The sequence below is a fragment of the Antedon mediterranea genome, chromosome 4 (genome assembly GCF_964355755.1).
Source record: "Antedon mediterranea chromosome 4, ecAntMedi1.1, whole genome shotgun sequence".
NCBI classification, from domain to species: Eukaryota; Metazoa; Echinodermata; class Crinoidea; order Comatulida; family Antedonidae; genus Antedon; species Antedon mediterranea.
In genome coordinates, this window is record NC_092673.1 from 33,789,629 (window position 1) to 33,815,365 (window position 25,737).

General features: G+C 34.7%; 3 protein-coding genes across 3 annotated transcripts; all 3 read right to left on the reverse strand.

Moving 5' to 3' along the window:
* Positions 1 to 940: 940 nt before the first annotated feature.
* On the reverse strand, positions 941 to 20,756 carry LOC140047379 (uncharacterized). The gene is made up of 31 exons (XM_072092376.1): positions 20,716 to 20,756; positions 20,364 to 20,427; positions 19,967 to 20,099; positions 19,553 to 19,621; positions 18,833 to 18,981; positions 18,129 to 18,324; positions 17,822 to 17,950; positions 14,713 to 14,810; positions 14,273 to 14,367; positions 13,977 to 14,170; positions 11,892 to 12,029; positions 10,904 to 11,635; positions 10,444 to 10,784; positions 10,068 to 10,217; positions 9,556 to 9,821; positions 8,931 to 9,104; positions 8,363 to 8,514; positions 8,066 to 8,251; positions 7,492 to 7,807; positions 7,180 to 7,279; positions 6,250 to 7,093; positions 5,991 to 6,053; positions 4,910 to 5,854; positions 4,459 to 4,593; positions 4,265 to 4,360; positions 3,922 to 3,981; positions 3,553 to 3,615; positions 2,958 to 3,102; positions 2,309 to 2,454; positions 2,072 to 2,192; positions 941 to 1,865 (listed from the first exon to the last, which is right to left on the reverse strand). The coding sequence occupies exons 2-31, from the start codon at positions 20,385 to 20,387 to the stop codon at positions 1,841 to 1,843; spliced, it is 6,285 nt and encodes a 2,094-aa protein (XP_071948477.1). The 5' UTR covers positions 20,388 to 20,427; positions 20,716 to 20,756; the 3' UTR covers positions 941 to 1,840.
* A 1,255-nt stretch (positions 20,757 to 22,011) lies between these two features.
* On the reverse strand, positions 22,012 to 23,509 carry LOC140047829 (uncharacterized). The gene is made up of 2 exons (XM_072092862.1): positions 22,372 to 23,509; positions 22,012 to 22,019 (listed from the first exon to the last, which is right to left on the reverse strand). The coding sequence occupies exons 1-2, from the start codon at positions 23,507 to 23,509 to the stop codon at positions 22,012 to 22,014; spliced, it is 1,146 nt and encodes a 381-aa protein (XP_071948963.1).
* A 772-nt stretch (positions 23,510 to 24,281) lies between these two features.
* LOC140047830 (uncharacterized) lies at positions 24,282 to 25,085 on the reverse strand. Its single transcript, XM_072092863.1, has one exon. It carries the CDS (start codon positions 25,083 to 25,085, stop codon positions 24,282 to 24,284), a length of 804 nt encoding a protein of 267 aa, XP_071948964.1.
* Between the last annotated feature and the right edge of the window lie 652 nt (positions 25,086 to 25,737).

Sequence of the window (25,737 nt, forward strand, 5' to 3'; positions counted from 1 at the left end):
TAAAAACACAGTTGTTAAAATAGAAGAAAAGCAAATTAAAACATATTTTAATTTGTTTGTGCGAATCAAAAGCGTCAGCGTTTCTTGAGTTTTTCACTTCAGCGAAATTGTTAGTTTGAATTGAACTGCACAACCAATCAGAGCTCAGGAAATGAGCTATGATGCGTTCATGCGCACATGAAAATCACAGCTATTCGCTCTTCTCTGTGAAACGTTGGATTCACGCAAACAAATTCGCCTAGTGGAAAATTGGTTTTAGATGAGGAGAGAAGTACAATTATTATAAAATGATGTATCAGATTTTAGCTACTGTGGGTACTTTAAATGTATACAATTTTATTGTGTTATATTTTATTGAATGCAAACTAACCATTTTTTGTATTGAAATTGTTGAATCTCAGTGACATGGATAATTCCTCACATTCTAACAGTTTCAACAACTGCAGTTCCTTTGGCCAAGGACATAACTGAATTATGACATTTGCAAAATCTCAAGACAATTTGCAAGCTGAACAAAAATTGGTTTAATTTAATCTGTAATACTAAAACCTACAGTTTAAAATTTTAAATATTGTCTTCATCTTTTACTTTATAACGATTCAATAGACTTTATATCTTTATTATTTTATTTTTTCATATTTCAAAAATATTTGTTATTTTGATCATTATTTTTGATGATTTAGACTACTTAGGTTTACTTTGGCCTTAGCTGTTTAGGGGATGTCAGGCAACATATTTAACAACTTTCCTTCACGTGTCTCTGTCCTTCACCATCCTCAGTGTCTGATTTAGAGAGTATTTGAAAATTGTTATTAAAACATTTTATGTACTTTTTAAATTAATGTAGATAATGCTTTTTCTTCAAGAGGTGTATTTGGAATAAATAAATAAAATCAATGTTTCATCCAACACTATACAAGTAAAATCTACACGTGTGCTTTCTCTATAGTAATGCATTTTAAAATGATATGTTTTGTATTAAATTATTTTTAACACCGCTGTGGCACTTTTCCAGTTATTTACAGTACTTGAATTCAACTTTTTTCAGCCATAGTTTATTGGTAAATAACACAACAGAGAGACATATATTGCTATTATACCTTAACATTTAATTCAATATTTAATGGATTTTGACAACTAACAAATGTTATGTTGTTTGGGCATGATTTAAAATTGAGAAAATCTGTTACTATAACTGTAGTTGTTATTTAGGAATAAGCTAATATAGGTACACATGCTTTTTAAAGAGGAATCAAAGTAGCATCTTGTATTGTTTTTGTAGCGTTAATTTAGCTCAACATACACTTAAATTTTTTATGCAATTTCAATTATTTATATCCAAATATTATTATTTTATTAATCAAATGTTATGCTAAATATATAAAACATATTGTCTATTTTTATTCTTGTGTTTAAAACAAACAAAAAAATCAAACTGTTCCAAAATAAATGTTTATAAATCATATTTCCTGTCGGCGATTTTTTGTGGTTCATTAGAGAAATTATAACATACCGACGCCATTGTTCTTAATTATGAAATATGTTTTCTAGTAAAAATTTAATGAAACAACTGCTGTCTAATACTGTAAAAACACTGATATATTAATATTTGTTCTGTGCAATTAATTTCTCGCAACAAACACTAACAAAATAAAGTTCTTGTTTAATGAAATTATTTTGAGAATTTGTTAGTAAAAACTCAACAAAATCAAGTTAAACATGTAGTTGGAATTAGTATTTGAAATCCTTGCCTTACAAGTTGGTCTGCTTGAGGAACTATCACAACACTGATGAATTTAAAAATCTGATGTGCTGAATCCAGATGTTAATGAAGACTGGTTTATCTCCATCCAGAGAAAGAAGGTCTGCAGAAAAATACAATTAATTATTTACAAATATTAATTTGTTGAAATACTATTTATATAACATTTTAATTGATATAGAAAAACAACATCTCCTAATTATAATCGTTTTAATTACAACCACTAAAACTATTACTTCAATTCAATATCTATTCTTTCAATTGAAAAAGATAACAATTAAAGAAAATGAAGATTAACAATTGACTTACGAGCTTCCTTGAGTGTTGTTTCCAAATGGACTGCCACCGCCACCACCTCCACCTCCACCACCAAATGGACTGCCACCACCGCCACCACCAAATGGACTAGTAGCGGGAGCACCAAAAGCATCTTGTTAAAGAAATAAACATCAAAATAAATTAATATATTACAGTAATATATAAATAGAACTAGACACCTCTTTTCTTTGTATTTTAAAATGTTGATAAATAGGCATGTACACTTACTAGAAGCACCAAAAGCAGGTGTTTGATTCTGTTGACCAAAACCAGCACCAAATGCTGAAGGCTGGTTGTTAGAGCTCATAGCTGCAAAACTTGCTGTTCCTTGGTTTGCTATGTTACCAAAGCCAACCGAATCATTACTTGCAAATCTGACAAAAAGACAGCAAAACTCTTTTTTTTTAAATTGTATAATAAACATTAAGTACTCAACAATTGTTATCCATTGTAGTAAGTACCTTTATTATTACTGTTGTTACCATGTGATCAAATTAGGTGACAATTACACATGGGGTTTGAGGTGAGATCTACTGTATGGCTCCAATTTAAATATTAAAAATACATTGTATAAAGTCATTGATTGTGAGAAAACTTTACTAATAATTTCTTTCATTACTTTACATTCATTTTCATCAGCAGTTGCATCATGTTTTTATCTTTGCATATTCTTTACAAGAAGTATATTTCTAAAGATTGACATGTTCAGTTCAACTTAACAAAAATATAATTTGAACACAATAAAAATATAATTTGAACACAATGGAAATAATATTGACACGCAAAAAGATGATCAACATCATATTTGTTATTATGGCCATGGAAAAATGAACACAAAGAAGAACAACTTTACACAAAATGATGAATTTTTACTTACGCACTGAAGCCACCACTTGTAGAGCCGAATGTTGATGCTCCAATTGGACTTGAGAATGAAGGAGTACTTCCAAACGAAGAACCTCCAAAGGCAGTAGACCCAAAACTTGGGGGATTTCCAAATCCACTAGCACCTTTCACTGGGGCTGTAATAATGTGTAATATGGTTATGTAATGGCTACTACTAAACACAAAGATGTTACAATAGAGAACATTAAAGGCTCTTTCTTTGGCTGCGACAGGGCTACATATTAAAGATGGCTCTAATTGCAACTAGTACAACATTGTTGCAGCAATTAGAGATAAGATCAATCAATTGATTTTTCCATTTATATAACACCATTCTATCATGGTTATGGTGCTGTCTGAGTGGAATTTTCAAAACATCCTTCTTCCTAAAGGGTCAGATCATTTACAGGCACAGCAAAAATTTAAACCGCCTGGTGATATACTGAAAATGAATTGTATATCAGAAACTGGACCTAGACTAAAACTAGAGACTAAAAAAGAATAAAACCTAGAAAAAATGAATCTTTAAAGGTTGCAAAATTTGAGTAAAGTACATTTTGTGCCTACACTTAATTCTCTGTACTTACAAGTTGCCTGTCCAAAACCAAATCCACTGGTGTTACTGCTAAATGGACCTTGTGAACCAAAAGCTGATAACAACAAATAATCAAAATAAATTAATAGTGTTAATGATTATTGTAATGATATGACAACAATGTAACATTGATGCTCAGAATAATGATGATGACGATGTAACAATGATAGTGATGAAAATGATAATGTTGGTAGCAATGATAATGATTATGATGCTAATGGATTGTATTAATGTCATTGATCGATGTTCAACATGTTATATTGGTGCTAAATAATAATAATAGTATTATAATGACACATATGAAAACAATGTTTGTAAAATATGGCAACAAGGTAAAAATACATAGTAAACGTTTACATACCTCCTGCTTCGTCAGTACCACCAAATTTAGTATCTTTTTGTTTGCCAAACAATGATGAACCTAGAAAAATGAATATGTAAACTATGAAAGATATTAACCCAGACATGCGCATAAAAAGAATTTGTATACGTCCAGTTTAGTATATCAAGTAGACTAATTAAAATATCTTTAACAATATCAAAACTCTAGAAACACTTGTGTATAATCTTAATTTTAACCTTATATAGATACTACCATTCTTGATATTAGAAATGCTGCATTGGGGGATTACTGTTGTATTAAGTATTGTTTATGCATGAACGAACAATTTTAGCAATGCAATCGCTTTCAACGAATAATTTACCTCCAAAAGCAGGTGTGGAATCTGATTTGGCAACACCAAAAGGATTCACCTTTGCATTTTCTGGGTTTGGTTTACCACCAAGACCTGAAAACATACCTGTAAATAAAACATAATATTATTTATATGCCTTATAATTCAAACTATGCATGAATAATTGTCTTTGATGAAATGCAAAATAAAAGTAAAAAGATTACCACCACTGCTGCTGGCTCCAAATGGACTGTCGTTGCTTGAGCTTTGTTGAGCCGATCCAAATGATGGATTCTGACCAAACGCTGAGGCTTGAGAAGTGCTTTGTCCGAAGGGTAAACTCACATTTTTAGAAGCATCTATAATGTTATGGATAATAAACAACATAGCTTAAAATAATGTAAAAAGATATCTGAAACCTGGTTGGCACACACAACACTCTGTGGTCTATAAAATCATTTGGGAGCTTCCTGTTTGTGATGACCTAAGACATAATAAGAACTAGTTATGTCACATTAAAATTCATTGCGACAAGCTCCCTCAACAGTGTTGGTGGCTTCTAGGTCTAGGCAACGACATTTTCATTTAGGTCTGAATGAAGAATGAGCTCCAAAGAACAACAATGTCAAAAACATTGCTCACCTATGGTAAATTATTATGAGTAAACATAGTCACCTGAGGCAGATGAGAAAGAAAATCCTGAAGAGGCTGGCTTTCCGGTACCACAATCGTCAGTACCACCTGTGCTGCTTCCAAACAGAGAAGTAGAACCAAAGGAGCTACCAGTGTTTGCTTTGTTTCCAAACGTTACTGAACCAAACGCAGATGAAGTTTGTCCAAACAAAGATCCAGAACTTGGTGTGGTTGGTACGGCACCAGTAGTAGTAGCGGCAGTAGATGAGCCAACCTGTCCAAAACCAAAACCAGTTGCTGAACTGGTTAGTGCTGCACCAGTAGTAGTAGTGGCAGCAGATGACCCAGCCTGTCCAAAACCAGTTGCTGAAGTGGTTGGCACAGCACCAGTTGTAGTAGCGGCAGCAGATGGGCCAACCTGTCCAAAACCAAAACCAGTTGCTGACGGTGTTGTTACAGCACCAGTAGTAGTAGCAGCAGTAGATGACGCTACCTGTCCAAAACCAATACCAGTTGCTAAAGTGGTTGGTGCTGCACTAGCTGTACTAGTAGCAGCAGTAGATGACCCTACCTGTCCAAAACTAAAACCTGTTGTTGGTGCTGCAGTAATAGCTGTCGAGCTAGTTGTAGAAGAGGTTGCTGCCTGCACAAAACTAAAACCTGCACTCATAGTGGAAGAAGCAGTAGTAGCTGTGGCAATGGTACTGTCAGAAGGTTTTCCAAATGCAAATCCACTTGTTGGAGTGAAGCTGAAAGGTGGTGTCGTGCTGGGTGCTGATGAAGCAGACAGATTGGCAGAGGATGCGGCAGTTGGCTTTCCGAATGAGAAACCACTTGTTGAACTACTTGCTGTGAAGCTGAACGATGACGTTGAAGATGTAGTTGGTGTTGGCTCGTCATCAGCTGCCAACAAACCCATAAGACTCTTGCTACTTGACTGGCTTTCTGATGTTGGTGCCACCGAAGATGCAGCAATATCTTTTGCCCCTATCATAAAAGTAATTAATAACACATTTCAATGTCTTAATTGTATATAGTTTTATATAGATTTCTATAAATATTTTGAAATATTATTCTTTTATTGTATTATTTTTCTGTAATACAAAATAAGTTTATTAGATACCTGTTGGCGCTGTTGATGCTCGAACTGCTGATGTTTTCTGGATATCTCCCTTTGTGTTTACAACTAAAGAAAAAGATAATCAGGGCAAAGCATGTATGAATAATTTATAAGATCCATGAATTTTAATCATGGGGGTGGAGGATTATCAAGTGCTGAAGCCACTGAATCATATTTTTTAGGGGGTGGCCACTTTAGATTAGGCTAAGCAAAGTAAATACAACATATGATGTAATCTCTAGTATGTCTTGATTGCACTTACCTTGAGTTGGACTACTCTCTTGATGTGGAAAATGTAGCTCTTGAGCCTTGGCATCTACTGACAATGCTGATCCAGCTGCAGTTGTCTTTCCAGTTGAAGCAATGGCCGACTTCGGTACCTCTTCTTTAGAAAGACTTGTTGAAGAGAGTGGAGTAGATGGTTTTTGATTTGAAGCATCACCAAATGGAGAACCAGAATTGCTTGGTTTATTAAAACTGAAACCAAGTGAAGATGATGAACTGGGTGCAGGCGCTCCAAAAGAAAAAGAGCTTGCGGGTGTAGTGGTTGCAATACTGGTTGATGTTGCTAAGCTCCCAAATGAGAATCCTGAAGTAGATCCTGATGCTAATGAGGCAGACGATGTAGCTGCTGTTTGCTGACCCAAAGGCTTGGAAAAACTGAATCCTGTATTAGCAACAGAAGCAGTTGTTTTAGTGGATGGTAAGGCAGCAGCTTCAACCGAAGCACCAAAGTTAAAACCAGTTTGAGGAGATGAAGCACCTTTGTTATTACCAAAACCAGATGAGACTGAACTGAAGCCAAAGCTGGGGAAGCTTGAAGGACCAGAGGAAGAAGATGCGCTAGGATTTGTAGTTGATCCAGTTAGTGTGGTTTTCACAGATTGTGTGACAGCTGTTTTTATAGATGCTGCTTGACTTGATGCAGGCGATGTCAGACTGAATGCAGATGCATCTGGTTTGATGGTAAATGCTTTAGCAGACGATGCCATTGGTGCAGAGATGTTGGGATGAAGGCCAACTGAAGCAACACTTGTTGGTTGTGGTTTGGCCAGATTTTCAAGAGATTTTGGCAAACTTGCTGGTGAGAGCTGAGCAGCAGGACTCTTTAAGACAAATTAAAATGCAGGTTAGTTCATTTATAAAACATTTTTAAAGATTAATGTGAAAAGATTAGCACAATTTAACTAACCTTTGGACCTCGCGTAAATTGCTGAGTTGTTTTACCACTTGCCATGGCCATTTCTGCAATGACATCATTCAAAACTTTGGCAGTACCTGCATTTACAGAGCTGTAATATAACAATAGAAAATTGATTACAGTTGACTCTCCTGATAAAAGAACTCTCAAAAAACCCTAAAACTCTCAAAAACAGATTTTCTTGGGGTCCATTAAAAACACATCTGAAATGGCAGAACTATTGTATTAGCAAAGGGTGTCTGGTATTAAGAGGTTGATGGTTTTTATTTATTTGAGTAGTTTGATGCTAAGTAAATAAAGTACCTTCCTACAGGAGCAAAAGTTACTGGTGGTGGCATCGATTCTTTCATGCTGTCTAATTTACCGATATTCACAACTGGTGGTAGATCCTTTTGAGCTGGAGTCGTCTGACTGATCATCACTGCTTCTGCCATTTGCTGGCTGTTCAAACGGTTGACTGCTGCCACTCCGGCAGCTTGGCTTGGTGTCAGCTTACCTTTGGTTGACGCACCCCACTCAACAGTTGTCTTACCAGAGGTGGTTTTGAGTGCTGGTGATGTTGGTGGCGGTTGAGCCATAGGTTTTGGTTTGGGTAATTCCTCTCTTACAGCTGCATTAGCTATAAAGCAAATTATAATTTGTTCCGTGATACAGAACAAGTGTGATTATAGTTTTAAGGTGTTTATCTTTTTAACCTAAGTGTGAATGGTGAAGATAGCCACTGGATTCACCACTGGGTGATGCAGTATAATAATATTCATAAACCTTTACCAACTGACTGCCCTAGTTTAAGGTGTTTATCTTAACCTAAGTGTGAATGGTGAAGATAGCCACTGGATTCACCACTGGGTGATTCAGTATAATCATAAACCTTTACCAACTGACTGCCTGGACTGCTGCTTTTGTTCCACCTTAGCTGGTTGAGAAGATGACTGTACTCGACTTGGTTTGTTGCCATCCACAATATCAAGTTCTCTGGCTAGATTCAACGGTCTAGCAGACATCTGTTCAGCCTCTTGAACCAGCGGACTGTTTGAAAACCGGATCGTTTGTGAAAGGTTACCTACAGAAGTAAATCATCAGATTAAAGTTTATATTTGGTAATTTTAAGACATATAATTCCCTGGACATTTCCAAGGAGCAAGAAATGATAGACTAGCAAAATAATAATTACTTTTTTTAACTGATCTGATTGGTGTACTGCTTCTTTGTGACAAGAGATCTTTAATTTGTGACATTTTCTTGGCCGATATTGGGGTGTGCTGCACTTGATCACTAATCCTGGTTCTGCTCATTGACTTGGTAACAGAAGACATTTCAACATCCCTTTAATAAATGGATACAAATATAAGTTATTTAGAAAATGTTAAATTAGTAAATAAACACTCTTTTTTTAGTATGCATAATATACAATTATCGTTTATATTTATTAAAGTGTATTTAGGATCACTAAGAGTGGCAGTACAATAAAAAAGTAAATATAGCAAATGAATATGGAACTTACTGTGTTGCTTTCAGTGAAGGTGTCAGATGGATACTTACTGTGAGGCTTTAGGTACAGGTGTCTGAGGGCTAGGCCAAGCACTGATAAATATGGAACTTACTGTGTTGCTTTCAGTGAAGGTGTCAGAAGGATACTTACTGTGAGGCTTTAGGTACAGGTGTCTGAGGGCTAGGCCAAGCACTGATGAATATGGAACTTACTGTGTTGCTTTCAGTGAAGGTGTCAGATGGATACTTACTGTGAGGCTTCAGGTACAGGTGTTTGAGGGCTAGGCCAAGCACTGATGTCATAGGATTGAGCTTCTCGTAATCTTTGCTTCACCACCTTGAGCTGTTCTTGTAAGTTACTTATGATATTGTGGTGATTGCTAAGAGTTTGGTACACAGCATCTAAAGTCGGTGATTTCATTACTCTATAATGAAATAAGATACAGTAAGTAAAGACGTTTTAACCACCTAATTCCAAGGGCAGTAAACATGCCATAGCATGCTACTTATATTTCATCCTTGTTATAAATATTCCAGCATAGTACGGCAATATTAGTATATTTCAACTTAGGCAAATGACTGAAAAAACTATGCTATGAAGACAAACCGTACAGTCTGAAATGTAACATTTTCTGATAAAATTGTTAAAATTTTCTCTGAACATAGTCTTTCCTAATCTTTCAAAACGTACATGAACCACATGAACAAGTACATCACAGCCACTGATCATAACTCGGCCCTCTGGGACACCATTCTCTGACTGATGAGTCACCCAGTATAAATAAAATAAATAAATAATAAAACGAAAAATGTTATTTGTGAATATCTATCAAAAAGTGAATGTTGATGAATTATTGAATTGAAATGATGTCCAACCGTTTCTTGCGCCCTCGTGAAAGTTGCTGCTCTTCCCACGCTGCATCGAGGCAGGCGTTCACATCCTTTAAGCCGACCTCTAAGTTATGATGTTTACTACGTATCTCTTGCATCTTCTTAAGAGTGGCTGGATCAAGAGAGCGGGCTTTAAGAAAGTATACATATCGTGGGTCGTTGTTTCTTTGTTCACGTAACTTCACTTCTTCAATTAACGAGAATGCGTTCAATGTATCACTTTTAAGATGATGAATGTCTTCGTTAATTGACTGAAAAATTTACCAAAATAATGTTTCTGACATTATTATGATAATATGATCAGATGTATAATGTAAAGAACACTCCTATTAAGTGGACACTTTGTTAGGACCCAAAAATAACCCTTTAATAGAGGTACTACTGTATAGTGTGCTCTCCATTTTGTATTGAACACAATTCCACAAAATATACAGAAATTAAATTAAAGACTGCTATTATAAATCACAAGACAAATAAATACAAAATGATTGGTTTACCTTGGTTACTTCGACACTTTCTTGTCTGAATTCAGTAAGTTTGTCGATGGACGCACGCAAGTACTTCTTCTCATTTTCTGTACCAATCACATAGTTTCCTGCTGTAGAGCGTTGCCTAAGAGATTTTAACTCTCGACTAAACAGCTCCATCTTTAAAAATAAAATATAAAAATGGTGATATAAGTAAGTATTATACTTTACTGTTTAAAGCCCAACCATCTGAATTCTTTTTTTATTTTCTTTCGTTTGTCATTAAATTATTTTAAAAAAATTCACATACATAAGAAATGTCACATGCATGACAAAAATTATAAGAAAAATAGTTGTATAAATAATTCCGAAAAAAAGTCCTAATACTGTCTTCCTTCTTGATTACCTCTTCTTTAATTTTTGCTGAGAAAACTGATTGCAATTTTTCAGATCCTGGACTTGTTTGAGTTGTCTGTAGGGTCTCTGTAGCTGCTCCCTGCTTAATATTTGTAGCTTGTACAACACTGGGTTTAGTAGGTTGTGGTGTGGTTACAACAGGAACAGTGAATTGAGATACAGGTGTAGCTGGTGCTGCATGATCTTGTGGTGTACTGAATGCCTTAGCCCGGGTCTGCTGGACTCCAAGTTGAGGAACAGTCTTAGCTCGAGCTCCCTGACCTGGAATGGATGCTACTTCTGCCACAGGCTTGATGACATTGACGGAAGCACCGGATTGTGTCTGTAAGCCTAATGGTGAGAATAATGAATAACAGGTTAAAATCATGAATTAAATAGATGAGATAATAAGAACTGTTAAACTCAACCATTGGTGTCAGGCAAGTTAAATATGATATGAAGTTACCTACCTGGAGCAGTAGGTTTTGTGAGTTGGCCAAAACTAGTTGACTCGGAACCTGCAGCAGATATAAATGAGAATCCAGTTGGCTTCGTTGCTGGTTGTGAGAAAGCGGATACTGGTTCTGCCTGTGGTGGGGGCTTAGGTGCAGAGAAGGAGAATGATGATGAAGCACCAGAGAGAGAGAATGTTGATTGGCTTATGGCTGCAGATTGAGCTCCAGCAGTCTGTAACTGAGTGGTTACTGCTGGTGGTGTAAAGGCACCTTTGGACTGACTAGAGAACATACTTCCAGGGTTTGAAACTGGAGGTGTAGAACCAGCTAATGAGACATTGCTTGATGACGTGGTTGACTTGGGAGCAAAAGAGAATGGACTGCTAGAAGATGCTGTTGATGATTGTCCAAATGAAAATCCTGTCATTCCAGTTGCTTGCGGATGCCCAGAGGCTGGGGCTGTCTTTGAAGTGAAAGAAAATCCACCAGAATTACTACCAGATGGTTGACCAAATGGCACGCTTGTTGGCTTTGCACCAAATGATAAACCTGCAGCAGAGGTTGCAGTAGGAGTGGTAAAAGAGAAGCTGGCAACAGGAGCTGTAGATGAACTCATGCTCTGGATAGATGCTGTATTTGGTACACTTGTCTGTGCATGACCACCTCCAATGGAAGAAGCACTTTGAATTTGTTTAGAAGCTACTGAAGCTGGCATACTTGGAACCACAGCATCACCTCCTCCAGAACCTTTCAGAAAACCAAAACAGGTCAAAAATTTAAAAAGGGATGTCATAGAAGTAAATAGTATTGCCTGAAATCTCATGAAATTCAAAGTGATCTTAAACAAAGGCCATAGATGTTTAAGATAAAATAATACAAGGGTAACTTTTTCATGTAACTAAGTCCAAAAGGTTGTCATTTACAAACCATGTGAAAACACAATTAATTAGTCACGTTCCCAATTGAGCCCAATTTTTCATAATAGACTTTTCTCATAACTTACCTGATGGTTGTCTTTGACCTGGTGGAAAAGCTACAGGAGGTGCGGTTATAACTGGACATTCTGTGTCGTATAACATGTAAAACGGGCAGAGTTTACCCTCTGTTGACAAAGTGATGACTATTGGAGCAGGTCGCCCACCTAAACCAAAAAGAATAATACTAGAAAATCAAATGTTCTAGCCATTTTTTCAAGATGAGGTTCTTTAGAGAAAACGTTTTCAAGGTTTTGAGAGAGGCTGCTTTTAAAGATTAACCACATTGGCTCTCATTTAAAGATGAGCATTTCCGTTCTAATCACATTTGTTTTAATTTACATCAAAAGATGAGAGACTAATGCTTATTGGCTCCTGTTAAAAACCTGCTTGAACTTCTGGTGATTTTTATGTTTTTGTTTTGAATCAGCTTCTTCTTAATTTTAGTTATTTATTGACTAACCTGACTGATCTAATTCTGATGTCAGATCCAATGCTATTCCCAGTGGATATGTTTCTTTATTACTAACCTGACTGATATAATTCTGATGTCAGATCCAATGCTATTCCTAGTGGATATGTTTCTTTACTGTAACTAACCTGACTGATCTAATTCTGATGTCAGATCTAATGCTATTCCTAGTGGATATGTTTCTTTACTGTAACTAACCTGACTGATCTAATTCTGATGTCAGATCTAATGCTATTCCTAGTGGATATGTTTCTTTATTGACTAACCTGACTGATCTAATTCTGATGTCAGATCCAATGCTATTCCTAGTGGATATGTTTCTTTATTACTAACCTGACTGATATAATTCTGATGTCAGATCCAATGCTATTCCTAGTGGATATGTTTCTTTATTACTAACCTGACTGGTATAATTCTGATGTCAGATCCAATGCTATTCCTAGTGGATATGTTTCTTTATTGCTAACCTGACTGATCTAATTCCGATGTCAGATCCAATGCTATTCCTAGTGGATATGTTTCTTTATTACTAACCTGACTGATATAATTCTGATGTCAGATCCAATGCTATTCCTAGTGGATATGTTTCTTTATTACTAACCTGACTGATCTAATTCTGATGTCAGATCTAATGCTATTCCTAGTGGATATGTTTCTTTATTACTAACCTGACTGATATAATTCTGATGTCAGATCCAATGCTATTCCTTGTGGATATGTTTCTTTATTACTAACCTGACTGATCTAATTCTGATGTCAGATCCAATGCTATTCCTAGTGGATATGTTTCTTTATTGACTAACCTGACTGATATAATTCTGATGTCAGATCCAATGCTATTCCTAGTGGATATGTTTCTTTATTGACTAACCTGACTGATATAATTCTGATGTCAGATCCAATGCTATTCCTAGTGGATATGTTTCTTTTTTACTGTAACTAACCTGATTGAACTAATTCTGATGTCAGATCCAATGCTATTCCTAGTGGATATGTTTCTTTATTGACTAACCTGACTGATCTAATTCTGATGTCAGATCCAATGCTATTCCTAGTGGATATGTTTCTGTATTGACTAACCTGACTGATATAATTCTGATGTCAGATCTAATGCTATTCCTAGTGGATATGTTTCTTTTTTACTGTAACTAACCTGATTGAACTAATTCTGATGTCAGATCCAATGCTATTCCTAGTGGATATGTTTCTGTATTGACTAACCTGACTGATTTAATTCTGATGTCAGATCTAATGCTATTCCTAGTGGATATGTTTCTGTATTGACTAACCTGACTGATATAATTCTGATGTCAGATCTAATGCTATTCCTAGTGGATATGTTTCTTTTTTACTGTAACTAACCTGACTGATATAATTCTGATGTCAGATCCAATGCTATTCCTAGTGGATATGTTTCTGTATTGACTAACCTGACTGATATAATTCTGATGTCAGATCTAATGCTATTCCTAGTGGATATGTTTCTTTATTACTGTAACTAACCTGATTGAACTAAATCTGATGTCAGATCCAATGCTATTCCTACTAGTGGATATGTTTCTTTATTGATTAACCTGACTGATATAATTCTGATGTCAGATCTAATGCTATTCCTAGTGGATATGTTTCTTTATTGACTAACCTGACTGATTTAATTCTGAAGTCAGATCCAATGCTATTCCTAGTGGATATGTATCATCGTTGTTAGCATTCAGCGGTAGTGTCAATCTAGCATTGTCATTCACGTTCCAAATCTCCCATTGGTTTGGATTTTTTTGTTGTTTCCCCATAAGACCCATGTCAGCTCCATTACTCTGCATTGCCAGCAATATTTCCCTGTAAAATTAACATGAAAGTAAGAGTTTAATCTTGCTAAATATCAGTAAAGTATTAAAAAGGACATTCTAATACTATAATATCAAATAATATCAAACTTACCATTTATCAATATACTTGAGGTAGTATTGGCCTTTTCGTTCTCCTTCACCCATGCAAATATCCTCAAAATTGTTAAACATTGGATCTCCATCTTTCTACATATAAAATAGAGATTTAATAGCAAGAATCAGGCAAAATATAAATACATGTTTTTGTTAAGAATAGAGTAATACTTAATTTACTTAACTTCACACATTGGATGGTTTTGAATTTCTAAAGCGCAAAAAAAAAAGTTTTTAAGTGCTCCGACAACAAGTGAAAAAGATCAAGGAAAAAGTGAAAGTTCATGCCAGCTCTAAATCAAAGTATGGGGATACCACCTTGTCACTCACCAGAGTTTAACTAATAAACTGTGGTTAGCACCAGTTGGCAGTCTTCTATCCTATTAACGGTTTATATAAATAAACATGAAAAACTGACAAAATAGTTTTTGTCCTTACCGGTGCTGAGACAGTAACAACATTTGGTTGTAGACGACCATCAGTATCGGCATATGCCGCAATAAACTTGTAAGTTGACAGCCAACAAACATCAACAACTAGAAGAAATTTAGAAATGCGTCTTTAACCACTGAGACAACATGAATTTATGAATAAAATTACTAAAATGTTTTACAGTAACTAAATTTTACCTGTAACTCTATCAAATGAAATGTATATGGCTTTTGAATACAGTATGTCTCACTGTAATTCAGCTATCTCTATTTTACCTGTAACTCTATCATCAAATGTATAAGGCTTTTGAATACAGTATGTCTCACTGTAATTTAGCTATCTCTATTTTACCTGTAACTCTATCATCAAATGTATAAGGCTTTTGAATGCTATACTTTGTAATGTTTATATTTTCGCACCGCGGCTCTAGCCAGCTATGTCCCAGGAGGACACATTCATTAATAAGCTGTTTCATAGCGGTAGCTTAGTATCTAAGGCTGACAGTTTTGTGAATTTGGAAACTCGACTATAATTTATAGGTAGCTGCTGGACCCAAAAAACGTCTGGGAGAAGAGAGTCTATATGAAAGCCTTTGCTGATAATACAGTATTATTGAGATGTAGACGGAAATCTGTAAAATCTTGATCAATAAATAATAACTTCGTTTTTGCTGTGAACCAGGTCGGTATTATAATAAGTCACTGTCAAATAATCATTCGATAATGGTCAAAACTTTATTTTGGCTCTGTCAACATAAAGGGAGGTATTTACAATGACTTTCTTTTGACTGTCAATCTAGGCCAATGTTATAATAATACGCCGTCAGATATTAAATCATTGAAACAGTCCTCGTAAATTTGTTGTTGGTTATCAGATGCCGTGGGGGGTCCAATCAATTATCGTCAGAAGGTGAACAATCAGTCTAGGTAGCAGCAGCAGATTATTAGGAACGCCTGCTCCATTAATTAATCCAGAAAAAGGTTTGTACATTATCTATTTGTTTATTAGCCTTCTCCTAACACAATTATATTTTCTTTAAAAAAAAGGTTTTATAAGTGGTTTCAACATTTATGATAGTAATGTCACAGTTCTGTGTCTGGACGCAAGTTCATAGACCTACTAGTTATATTATTCATATTAACTGATACTTACTCTTCATTTACCGTAAAGTTCATTTTTAATGAAATATATAATATAAATTGGCTTCGTAACAATTAATTAGTGTTGAAAAGGTTAGTTTTTTGGTGATAGGTGAAAATGACATGTAACTTCGTAATCAATTTATTTTTTTGTATAAAGGCCCAATTACACTATGACGATAACGACGGACGATAAATATATAGCATGCATTTTTTTTACATAAACCAAAAGAAATTAGAAAGGTTTTCGTTCTAGACCTATAGGATAATCATTTATGCTGTCTTTGATAAAAATAATGTTTTTCAAATTCCAATCAAATGACGTCATGATAAATAAAAACAATAAAATCGCTGTATTGTCACGATATTATTGGTTTTACTAATCATGACGTCATTTGATTGGACGTGTGAAAATATAATTTTCATCAAAGGAATTGTTTATTTTTCTTTTGGTTTATGTATTAAAAATGCACATTTGTCTATTTATCGTCGATCGTTATCGTCCTAGTGTATGGGCCTTATGCTGTAAATGTTCAATTAATTGATCATTCCGATTTTATTAGTTGGACTCTTGCACAGTTGCTGTCTAATCGTTGTTGTGTAATATCATTTCGAACCATATTAAAATCATAAAGAGATTCATATACCTTAACATGTGGCTGTGCATGGAAGTCTGGTCTACACAAACTCGGACCCGAGAGTCTAAATAAATACTTTCATTTAAAATGTAAAATAAGACTGCAAAATTGGGCTTATCAACAAATAAATACTTTCGTTCAAAATTTAAAATAAGACTGCACAATTGGGCTTATCAACAAATAAAATACTTTTTTTTCAAAATGTAAAATTAAGACTGGAAAATTGGGCTTATAAACAAATAAATACTTTTTTTCAAAATTTAAAATTAAGATTGGAAAATTGGGCTTATAAACAAATAAATACTTCCGTTCAAAATGTAAGAAAACATTTTTTAAATATAATCCTTAAGCTCTATCTATACTATCAAACTAAATATGATGTGCTCATATTATATAGACATGACGATGTCATATCACTACGATAATCGGGCATATCACTACCATATTTGGGCACATCACACTTTTTTTGTTAAACTAGTTGGGACAGTGTAGACACAGAACTATGTGATCGAAACATTAGTCGGAATTGGACTGACGCGATTGATTTAATTGGGTATTTTTATTAATGTAATGATTCATTAAAAACTATAATACCGATACGCGTTTGGTATTGAGCAATGGTGCAAAAAACCCTGAGAAATAATGTTATAACGCGATTTGGTGATAGCTTAGCAATAATACAACCCATATACTGTACTATTATTATAAATACCTATTACAAATCCATTCATATAACTTTTCATCGCGAACCGAAAATGTATAAATGTTATTCTACAGACAGTAATTATATATTCAAAAGCCATATTATTATTATTATCAATACCTAAATGCGATAGTAATAACCACATACATTATTCCCAATACAAGTTTGTGCGTTTAATTCTAGAAAGAAACGACTGTGCTGACAGGCCAATGACATAAATCACAAGTAAAGTCCCAATTGTTCACTTGCGTTTTGATTGGCCGACCTATTATATTAGATTAATGAAGACTGTTCTTACAACTGTCCAGTCAAAAAGTTACGCGGCGTTTTTTGTAAGAAATATTTCTTGTTTATTTTAGATTGTAAAGGATCCCAATGGAAATAAGCTGATAAGCTTTTTGAGCTATCCTGGAAAGTCTTTTATAAATGTATTATTTGTAATGTCCGTAATTTATGTTATCGCTTTGTATGTATTTTTTATGATGATTTTCCAAATAAATTCAATTCAATTCAATTCAATACAGTATGTCTCACTGTAATTCAGCTATCTCTATTTTACCTGTAACTCTATCATGAGATGTATAAGGCTTTTGAATACAGTATGTCTCACTGTAATTTAGCTATCTCTATTTTACCTGTAACTCTATCATCAAATGTATAAGGCTTTTGAATACGTCTCTTCTCAGTAAGTTGTAGATCATACTGTACCAGGCTACCATCTCCTTTACCAACAACCAGTTGTTTACCTTTAGGGCTCCAGCACACTTTAAACAAAAATTAAGTTAAAAGTCTATTAAAAATATTCAGAAGGAATCTGAGTAAAGGTATTATAAAATGGTCTTTCTGCTTGAAATGCTGACACCCAACCATTAGACCACCAATGCTAAACAATACTAGTTCTTAATTGTTAATGTGTAAATACATAGATTGAAATTAGCTTACTGGCTCTAGAATCATTATCCTTCTGTATCTTAGCAACTACTCTCACTCCAGCAGATGTTTCACACAGAATTAAGCTGCCATCTGACAGACAAGTAGCAAGAACCGTCAAATTTGTTGGATTCCAGCAAAGTTCAGTGACCCAGACGTCTGACCCCTGACTCAAAATCTGTGTAGACAATGCTTTAGCATTTGTACCCTATGGAGACAAAAGAGACATGGTATAGATTGTCTTACAACACACCATGTCCTTGTCATTTGATTGGATTGTTGGCCATATGATGTTAAATAACTGTACTATCGCACTCGTAATAATGTCATCGAGAGTGCAATTCCGTTATATGCGTGCAAGTACTGCAAATTTATTCTATTTTCATCTTTCACCAAAATATTCATTATTTGTATATTATTTTCTATGGAAGGGTAAATACAGATTCCAAACATTTAAAAGGAACTTTACTGATGTTTTGTTTTGAAGTATAAACAATGAAGTTGAAATTGTCTTAAAGAGAGAGTTAAGCACTGACTTAATGGTGAAATGGTCAGCTTTTATGAGGTTTCTTGTTTAAAATTATTCTTTCTGTGGAATCTGGTACATGAGGCTCACATAAACAGGTTCCACAACTTGTCTGCCACTATGGAAAATAGGATTCTCACCAGTGTTCTGTGTGCACCAGGGTAGTTGCATATAACATGTGATAACTTACCAATTGGATCAATGACCTGACATCATAAAGGGCAATAATGAGGGCAGCATCCTTCTTATAGCAAACAGCAAGAGTGAGGTTATCTGCACTAAGAGCAAGATGATGTGGCATGTAGCCAAGTTGTACATCAACATGGGGGTAGTCTGTCACTGTAGAATGATTGAACCAATTCTATTATTTTAACATGGGGGTAGTCTGTCACTGTAGAATGATTGAACCAATTCTATTATTTTAACATGGGGGTAGTCTGTCACTGTAAATGATCAAAACAATTCTATTATTTTAACATGGGGGTAGTCTGTCACTGTAGAATGATTGAACCAATTCTATTATTTTAACATGGGGGTAGTCTGTCACTGTAAATGATCAAAACAATTCTATTATTTTAACATGGGGGTAGTCTGTCACTGTAGAATGATTGAACCAATTCTATTATTTTAACATGGGGGTAGTCTGTCACTGTAAATGAGCAAAACAATTCTATTATTCTTTTGTTGGTATTTTTAGCATTTACATAAAATTAGAATTTACACAAAATTAGCAAGACGTGATGGAAAATATTGGTTGTTCACACACCAGCTTAGCGTTGTCTTAAACCAAGACAGTGGTAGGCATCTTGTTTTGGTTACTCGGACACACCGGCTTAATTCATAAATGAATGAATTCTTTTTAAGTTTCTAAAAGCTAAATTATTAATTGATATTTTCAATCTAATTTTACCAGTTTCTTTCGATTTGTCAACTGTACTATTCAATCGAGTTAATTCTGCTGTTTTCACAATTTTCAATCCTATATGAGGATAAAAAAAATAATTTGTAAACAAGATTTGATTAAAGATGAATTGTTTTAAATTGATTTACATTTTAACTGCTAATGTAAATCTTAATGATGATACAATGGCACACAGCCAATAGCCCCAGTTGATTGGTTATAAACTCCTAAACTAATAACAAATTATCTTTTAAATCAATTCTAAAAATATAGTGTAATTTTGTTGGAACACTTTGTGATCCCCTGTTCTGCATCAACCTCTAGTTGAAGCTAATATCACTGTAAGGTATTCTGTATCAACCTCTACACTACACAAATTAAATATATTGCAGATATAATAATTATTGTTACAATGTACTTTACCTTTGTTGTATCCAATGTAAAGGTAGCCATATTTGTTGCAAGCAACCACAATATTATATCGTTCACTTGGAATAGCATCATCTACGTTAGTATTAAATATCTGCAATTTACACATCTCCTTAAATTTCAGATCCTATAATAAAACAAATTCAGATTAAAATATTACATCAGATAATTGTAAATACATATCTGTACAGAACTTGGCAATTGAGAGTTTGTCTTGATCTGGATTTGGGGAAGAAACTCAGGTTTACATTAGCATATACAGTATGTACAAAACAGGAAATTCAATAGTGCATTTAAATCTGTGATTGCATCTCAGATTTAAATTAAATCCAACAATGTTTAGAATATCTTTGATAGGGGCCTACTAAATAATAAATTCAGATTTACTCACTTCAACTAAACGTTCTTCATCCATCTTGAAGAATACACTTAGAGTTTGTCAGCTCAAACAGCAACTAAATTAACAAATCAATTATAAAATAAACGGCCTAGTTAGTAGTAATGTATTAGGCCTACCTACAGTACAGGAAGCTAGAGGGTCTAGCTAGGCCTAGCTAGTTATAGTAGTAGTAGAAATATATAGAATACTGAATAGGCCTAGGCCTAGCTAGGCCTCCTCAACTCATAATAGTAAAGTAATATACATGTAACATAGTAGGCCTCTAGACTACGCTAGCCTAAAGCATTTGTTGTTGTAAAAATTCCTTTTTTTTTAATGGAGTCCTTTTTAATCCACGGCTTACATTGGTTTGCGACCGATTCGGTCACATCTCGGGCCAAATTACTCCGGCGAACAAAAATGGGGCGCTATAAGTATAAGTAAGGCAGTTTCACAGCGCTTTGCAACCAATACTACTAATAGAGAGGGCCGAGGAGGAGGCCTAGACTAAACCTAATAAATGGCTGCTTAATACAGCATTCATTCAACTAATGCATTTCCTACAATGACCTTATTCAAAATTTATTTTGTAAGATTCTCTAATTTACATTATTCACCTAGGCTAGGCCTACATGGTCATTTTAAAAGACAATAACAATAGGCCTAGGCCTAGCACGTTTCCTTACCCACCACCACACCACTCGCTTTTGCTAGATAAAATGGAATAACATGTGGGTACCACCAAAGTGGTGGTAAAAGCAAACCTCTAAAAAGTATGGAACGTCAAAGGTGCCTTTTGAGTGACAATATCAAAGTACAGAACACGTATCCTCCAAGCTTCTTCTCTAGCCAATGATATGAAATGTTTTTAATGCTGATATATATATATATATATAAATAGTGGTGAATTTAACGCAGACCATGAAAGCGAAAGTGCTCGATACAAAATGTAGAGCCAAATATAAATAAATAAATGAAAGACGCTAGTAAATTACCAACTGAACATTTTATTGCACTACAGGCTGTTTCATGAGTATGAACTCAATCTTCAGGTGCTGAAGATTCAGAGCCAAGCACCTGAAGATTGAGTTCATACTCATGAAACAGCCTGTAGTGCAATAAAATGTTCAGTTGGTAATTTACTAGCGTCTTTCATTTATTTATATATATATATATATATATATATATATATATATATATATATATATATATATATATATATATATATATATATATATATATAAATCAAAGAGCTGCATAGGCAGGATATAGAAAAAAATCAAGATCAAATAAGTTAAAACTGCCTCAATATAGATTTATTTTAACGACATGTTTCGGGCATAGCCCATCATCAGGTGAAAAGAATTGTAACAAAGGATAACATATATAAGTCACAAAATTACATAATAAAACAAATCAGCCAATCAAAGATGTTAACAAACAAAAGGCATAGTTATAAAGGCACGCCTCCAAAAGCTATGGTGTACAAAGCAGGAATGGTTGCTTATAAAGCAGGAAATTTAAAACAAAGACAAAAGCTTCAAGTGTAAATAATTGTTAATATGTGAATGTCTCTGGCAAAATTAATGTTTAAAGGATCTAAATTGTACATTTATGCCGGTAGGGGCAAGAGTGCCAAGCTTTACAATTATTCTTTCTTCTATAATTCTACGAGATGTCTCAGAACCATTACATACTTTAACACCAGAAATAGTAATATCCGAAAGAGAATGCTCATTATTACAAAAATGGGTGGCTACAGGTAATCCGGGAGTCTTTAGTTTAATAGACCTTAAATGTTCTACAAACCTATCACCTAACCTGCGTTTAGTTTCACCAATATAAAGCATATTACATTTAGTACACGAAATACAATAAACTAGATTTCTAGTGGTGCACGTAATACGATCTGTGATAACATAATTACCAGAAGGTCCTACTATTTGGTTTGAACATGAAACGTAATTACATGTCGAACATCTATTTCTATTACATTTGAATGTTCCAGTTGATTCATTACCTTTGTTTTGTAATTTAGATTTAACTAAAGTGTCTTTAATGCTTTGATCACGTCTGTAAGCTATCATGGGTGGTTCTTGAAAAATATCTTTTGTAGCGGATTTATCTTCAGTCAAAATTGAAAAGTTATCGCGGACAATGTTAATAACCTTCTTATTCATAGGATGATACGTGAGGACTAGAGGTATGCGGTCACAAGCATTTGTATTATGTGTAGGTTGCAATGTGTCCTCGTGCGTTAACTGGCAAACTTTTCTTAGAGATTTCACAGTAATGTCAGATGGATATTCGCGTGCATTGAAAAAATCGATCATCTCAGATGCTTTGATGTTAAAGTCATCATCATCGCTACATAAACGTCGAAGTCTAACAAGTTGCGAATACGGTATAGCATTCTTACAAGCTGGAGGATGCGAAGAGTTGTAATTTAGATAAGTGTGCGCGTCAGTATCTTTGTAGTGGACGGATGTAGAAAGACCAGGTTTATCAATAGATAAACTAATATCAAGGAAAGGCACACACTTGTCAGAAATTTCATGAGTAAACTTTATAGCAGGATGAAAATTGTTCACAAAGTTAATGAACTCATTAAGTTCATCTAAAGTTCCCGACATAACACCAACACAATCATCAATATACCGTTTGAATAAATCTGGTTTCTTTCCCTTATAATCTCGTAACACATTCTGCTCAAAATACCCCATAAAGAGGCAAGCAAAGTTAGGTCCCATTTTTGTACCCATGCTTATCCCAGAAACTTGCCGAAAAAACTTTCCATTGAAGTTGAAGGCTGTAGTATTAAGTACAAGTTCAGCGAGACGTAGTATTGTCGATGCGGGATATTTAATTGAATTATCTAGTTCAATAAAATGTCTCATTGCGCTAAGTCCATCTTGAATAGGAATTGATGTGTATAAGGCCGTAACATCCATTGTAAAAAGATAAGCACTCTCAGATGAAAATGTATAATCTTTAAACAAAACTACAGCTTCTTTGCTATCTTTGATGTAGGTTGGCAGATTTTGTACAATTGGCTTCAAGATTCCATCCAAGAACTCGCTTATAACAACTGTAGGCGCGTTACAAGCGGAAACAATAGGTCTACCAGGACTGTTAGTCTTGTGTATTTTAGGTAACATGTAAAAGCTAGGACAAGTGGCGTCAGAATTAATCAATGGCGTCAGAATTAATCAATATATGGGCTGTATATATATATATATACTTTGCACTTCACGCCAAAAAGTCTTGGTAAAGTTTTTACCATTACCTTTCCTACTGAAGAGTATTTGAACTCGGAATATTAAGTTTCTCTAGTTTCCCTTTTTTGGCAGTACAGAATCCAACCCTGACCAACAATTATGTTTTGTAGATTAAAGCAGACCTGTTCTCCAATATGTTATAAAGATTTGGCAAGATCTTCTTGAGATATCTTGTAAATGGACGGAAAGACAGACATATGACATTGTCCTTGGCGGAGGTGTAAATATAATTTTAATTTTAATAAGTAATGCAATTACCATATTACGAATGAGGGTACGTTTATTGTAAATACATAATATAAAAATAACGCTTAAAAGAGAACGACGTTTCGACTCCATCATGGGGTCATTATCAAGTCCAATGAATAAAATATAAAACAACAACTAATTAAGTAGCACAAGCCAAGGGTCAAAGTTTAAATAACAAAAGACCTATTGTCTAACATCCTGTCAAATGAAAAGCTTAGCTTTTACAGAGTCACTTTGTTTATTCAGACTAGGTTTTAATTGTCTGATATACAACTTTTCATAGATAAGACAGTCAAATTTGTTTTTGCATTTCCTAAGTATACTAAAACATGAATTAATTTTACTTGGATTAACAATCACGTTATGATCCTTCAAATGCTGTCCTATTAAGCATCTACTATGTTCAACAATGCGTTGGTAGAGGTGTCGGCATGTGTATCCAACATAACTTGCATCGCAAGTCACATTTAAATTTATACACAACACATTGTTGACTTATAATAGTAGGTTTCTTTTCGACTTTCCTAATGTTATCTTTAACTTTTTTACTTATGAATACAGGGACAATGTTTTTGTTTATCTTGTGACTTAGTTGGCATAGTTGTCGCTTGACGGAGTTCGCAGATTTTTGGTCTTTGAATGGCAGGATGATTCGCACTGGTATTTCGGATAAATCTGTTTCACCTTCTGCAGTGTTGTTATTGCTCTCTGCTGGTTTAAAGTTCTGTATGGTTGTTGTTATTAGTTCATCTGGATATTTCAGACGCTTAAAAATCTTCCTTAGAATTTCACATTCATCATTAAAAAGCTGGTGGGTCGACGATAGTTTGTAAGCCCGATTTAACATAGTTATAATAAGTGACCTTTTATACTTGTTGTCAACGTGACTATTGTAGTGTAGCAATAAGCCTGTGTCTGTTGGCTTTCTATAAACTTGTGTGTGCAATTTTTCCACATCTTTGGTTATCAGCATTCCTAGGAAAGGGATTGAATTGTTCACGGCAGTTTCCATTGTGAACGCTATCGCAGGATGGGTTGTGTTAAGTAAAGCTAAAAATTCATTGGCTGCTTCTAGATTTGGCATGAATACTAGTGTGTCATCAACATACCGTTTGTAGTATTTGGGCATGTGGTTCGTAGATTCAAGGCGTTCCTCGATGTGGCACATAAATACATTTGCCATAAGGGGCCCTAGAGGTGATCCCATTGCAACTCCATCAACCTGTTCATACAAGTTACCATTAAATTGGAATAGCTGATCTTTCGTTGCTATATTGAGGAGTACAATTAAATCGTCCTCTAAGTTTAGTCCATAATTATCGTTGAACCATATTTATTCGAATAAACTCCCTGGGACGTAAATTGTTCGGGTTGGGGGGTTTAAGGCAGCGTTTTTTGTTCAGGAGGGTTTTTAAGGGGCGTTTATTCAAGGGAGGCATTTATTAGAAGGAGACATTTATTATTTTTAGTGTAATATGGTAACATGTATAATCAAATAAATACACCCACCCTAGGTATGATAAAAAAATACAACACAATTAATATCAAGAAGTGAAAAAATACAGTAAAAATGCTTGGTCAATTGCATATCATGGATGTATATTTTTTTGTGGACATTTGATGAGGAAAAAATAAAGGCCCTGAGCGTTTAATTTGAGGGGGATGGGGGCTTTATTCCGAATGATGTTCCCTAGTGGGGAAGGGGGAATGGGGGTTAGGTTGCAGGGCCTATTCAACACAGAGCGTTTAATTGAATAAATATGGTACATTTCCAAATCCAATTGATATTCAATGACAGCTCATCAAAAGTTCAGGTAATTGCGCACTTTCCTTTTGACATCCAAGAAATTATAAGCTTT

Coding starts and splice junctions, on each gene's coding strand:
- LOC140047379 (XM_072092376.1), bottom strand. CDS start 20,387: ATGGATGAAGAACGTTTAGTTGAA. Junction 18,982..19,552: donor TGACAAATCGAAAGAAACTG/GTAAAATTAGAT, acceptor ATCATTCTACAG/TGACAGACTACCCCCATGTT. Junction 9,105..9,555: donor TCACGAGGGCGCAAGAAACG/GTTGGACATCAT, acceptor ATTTCATTATAG/AGTAATGAAATCACCGACTT.
- LOC140047829 (XM_072092862.1), bottom strand. CDS start 23,509: ATGTTACCTAAAATACACAAGACTAACAGTCCTGGTAGACCTATTGTT.
- LOC140047830 (XM_072092863.1), bottom strand. CDS start 25,085: ATGGGATCACCTCTAGGGCCCCTTATGGCAAATGTATTTATGTGCCAC.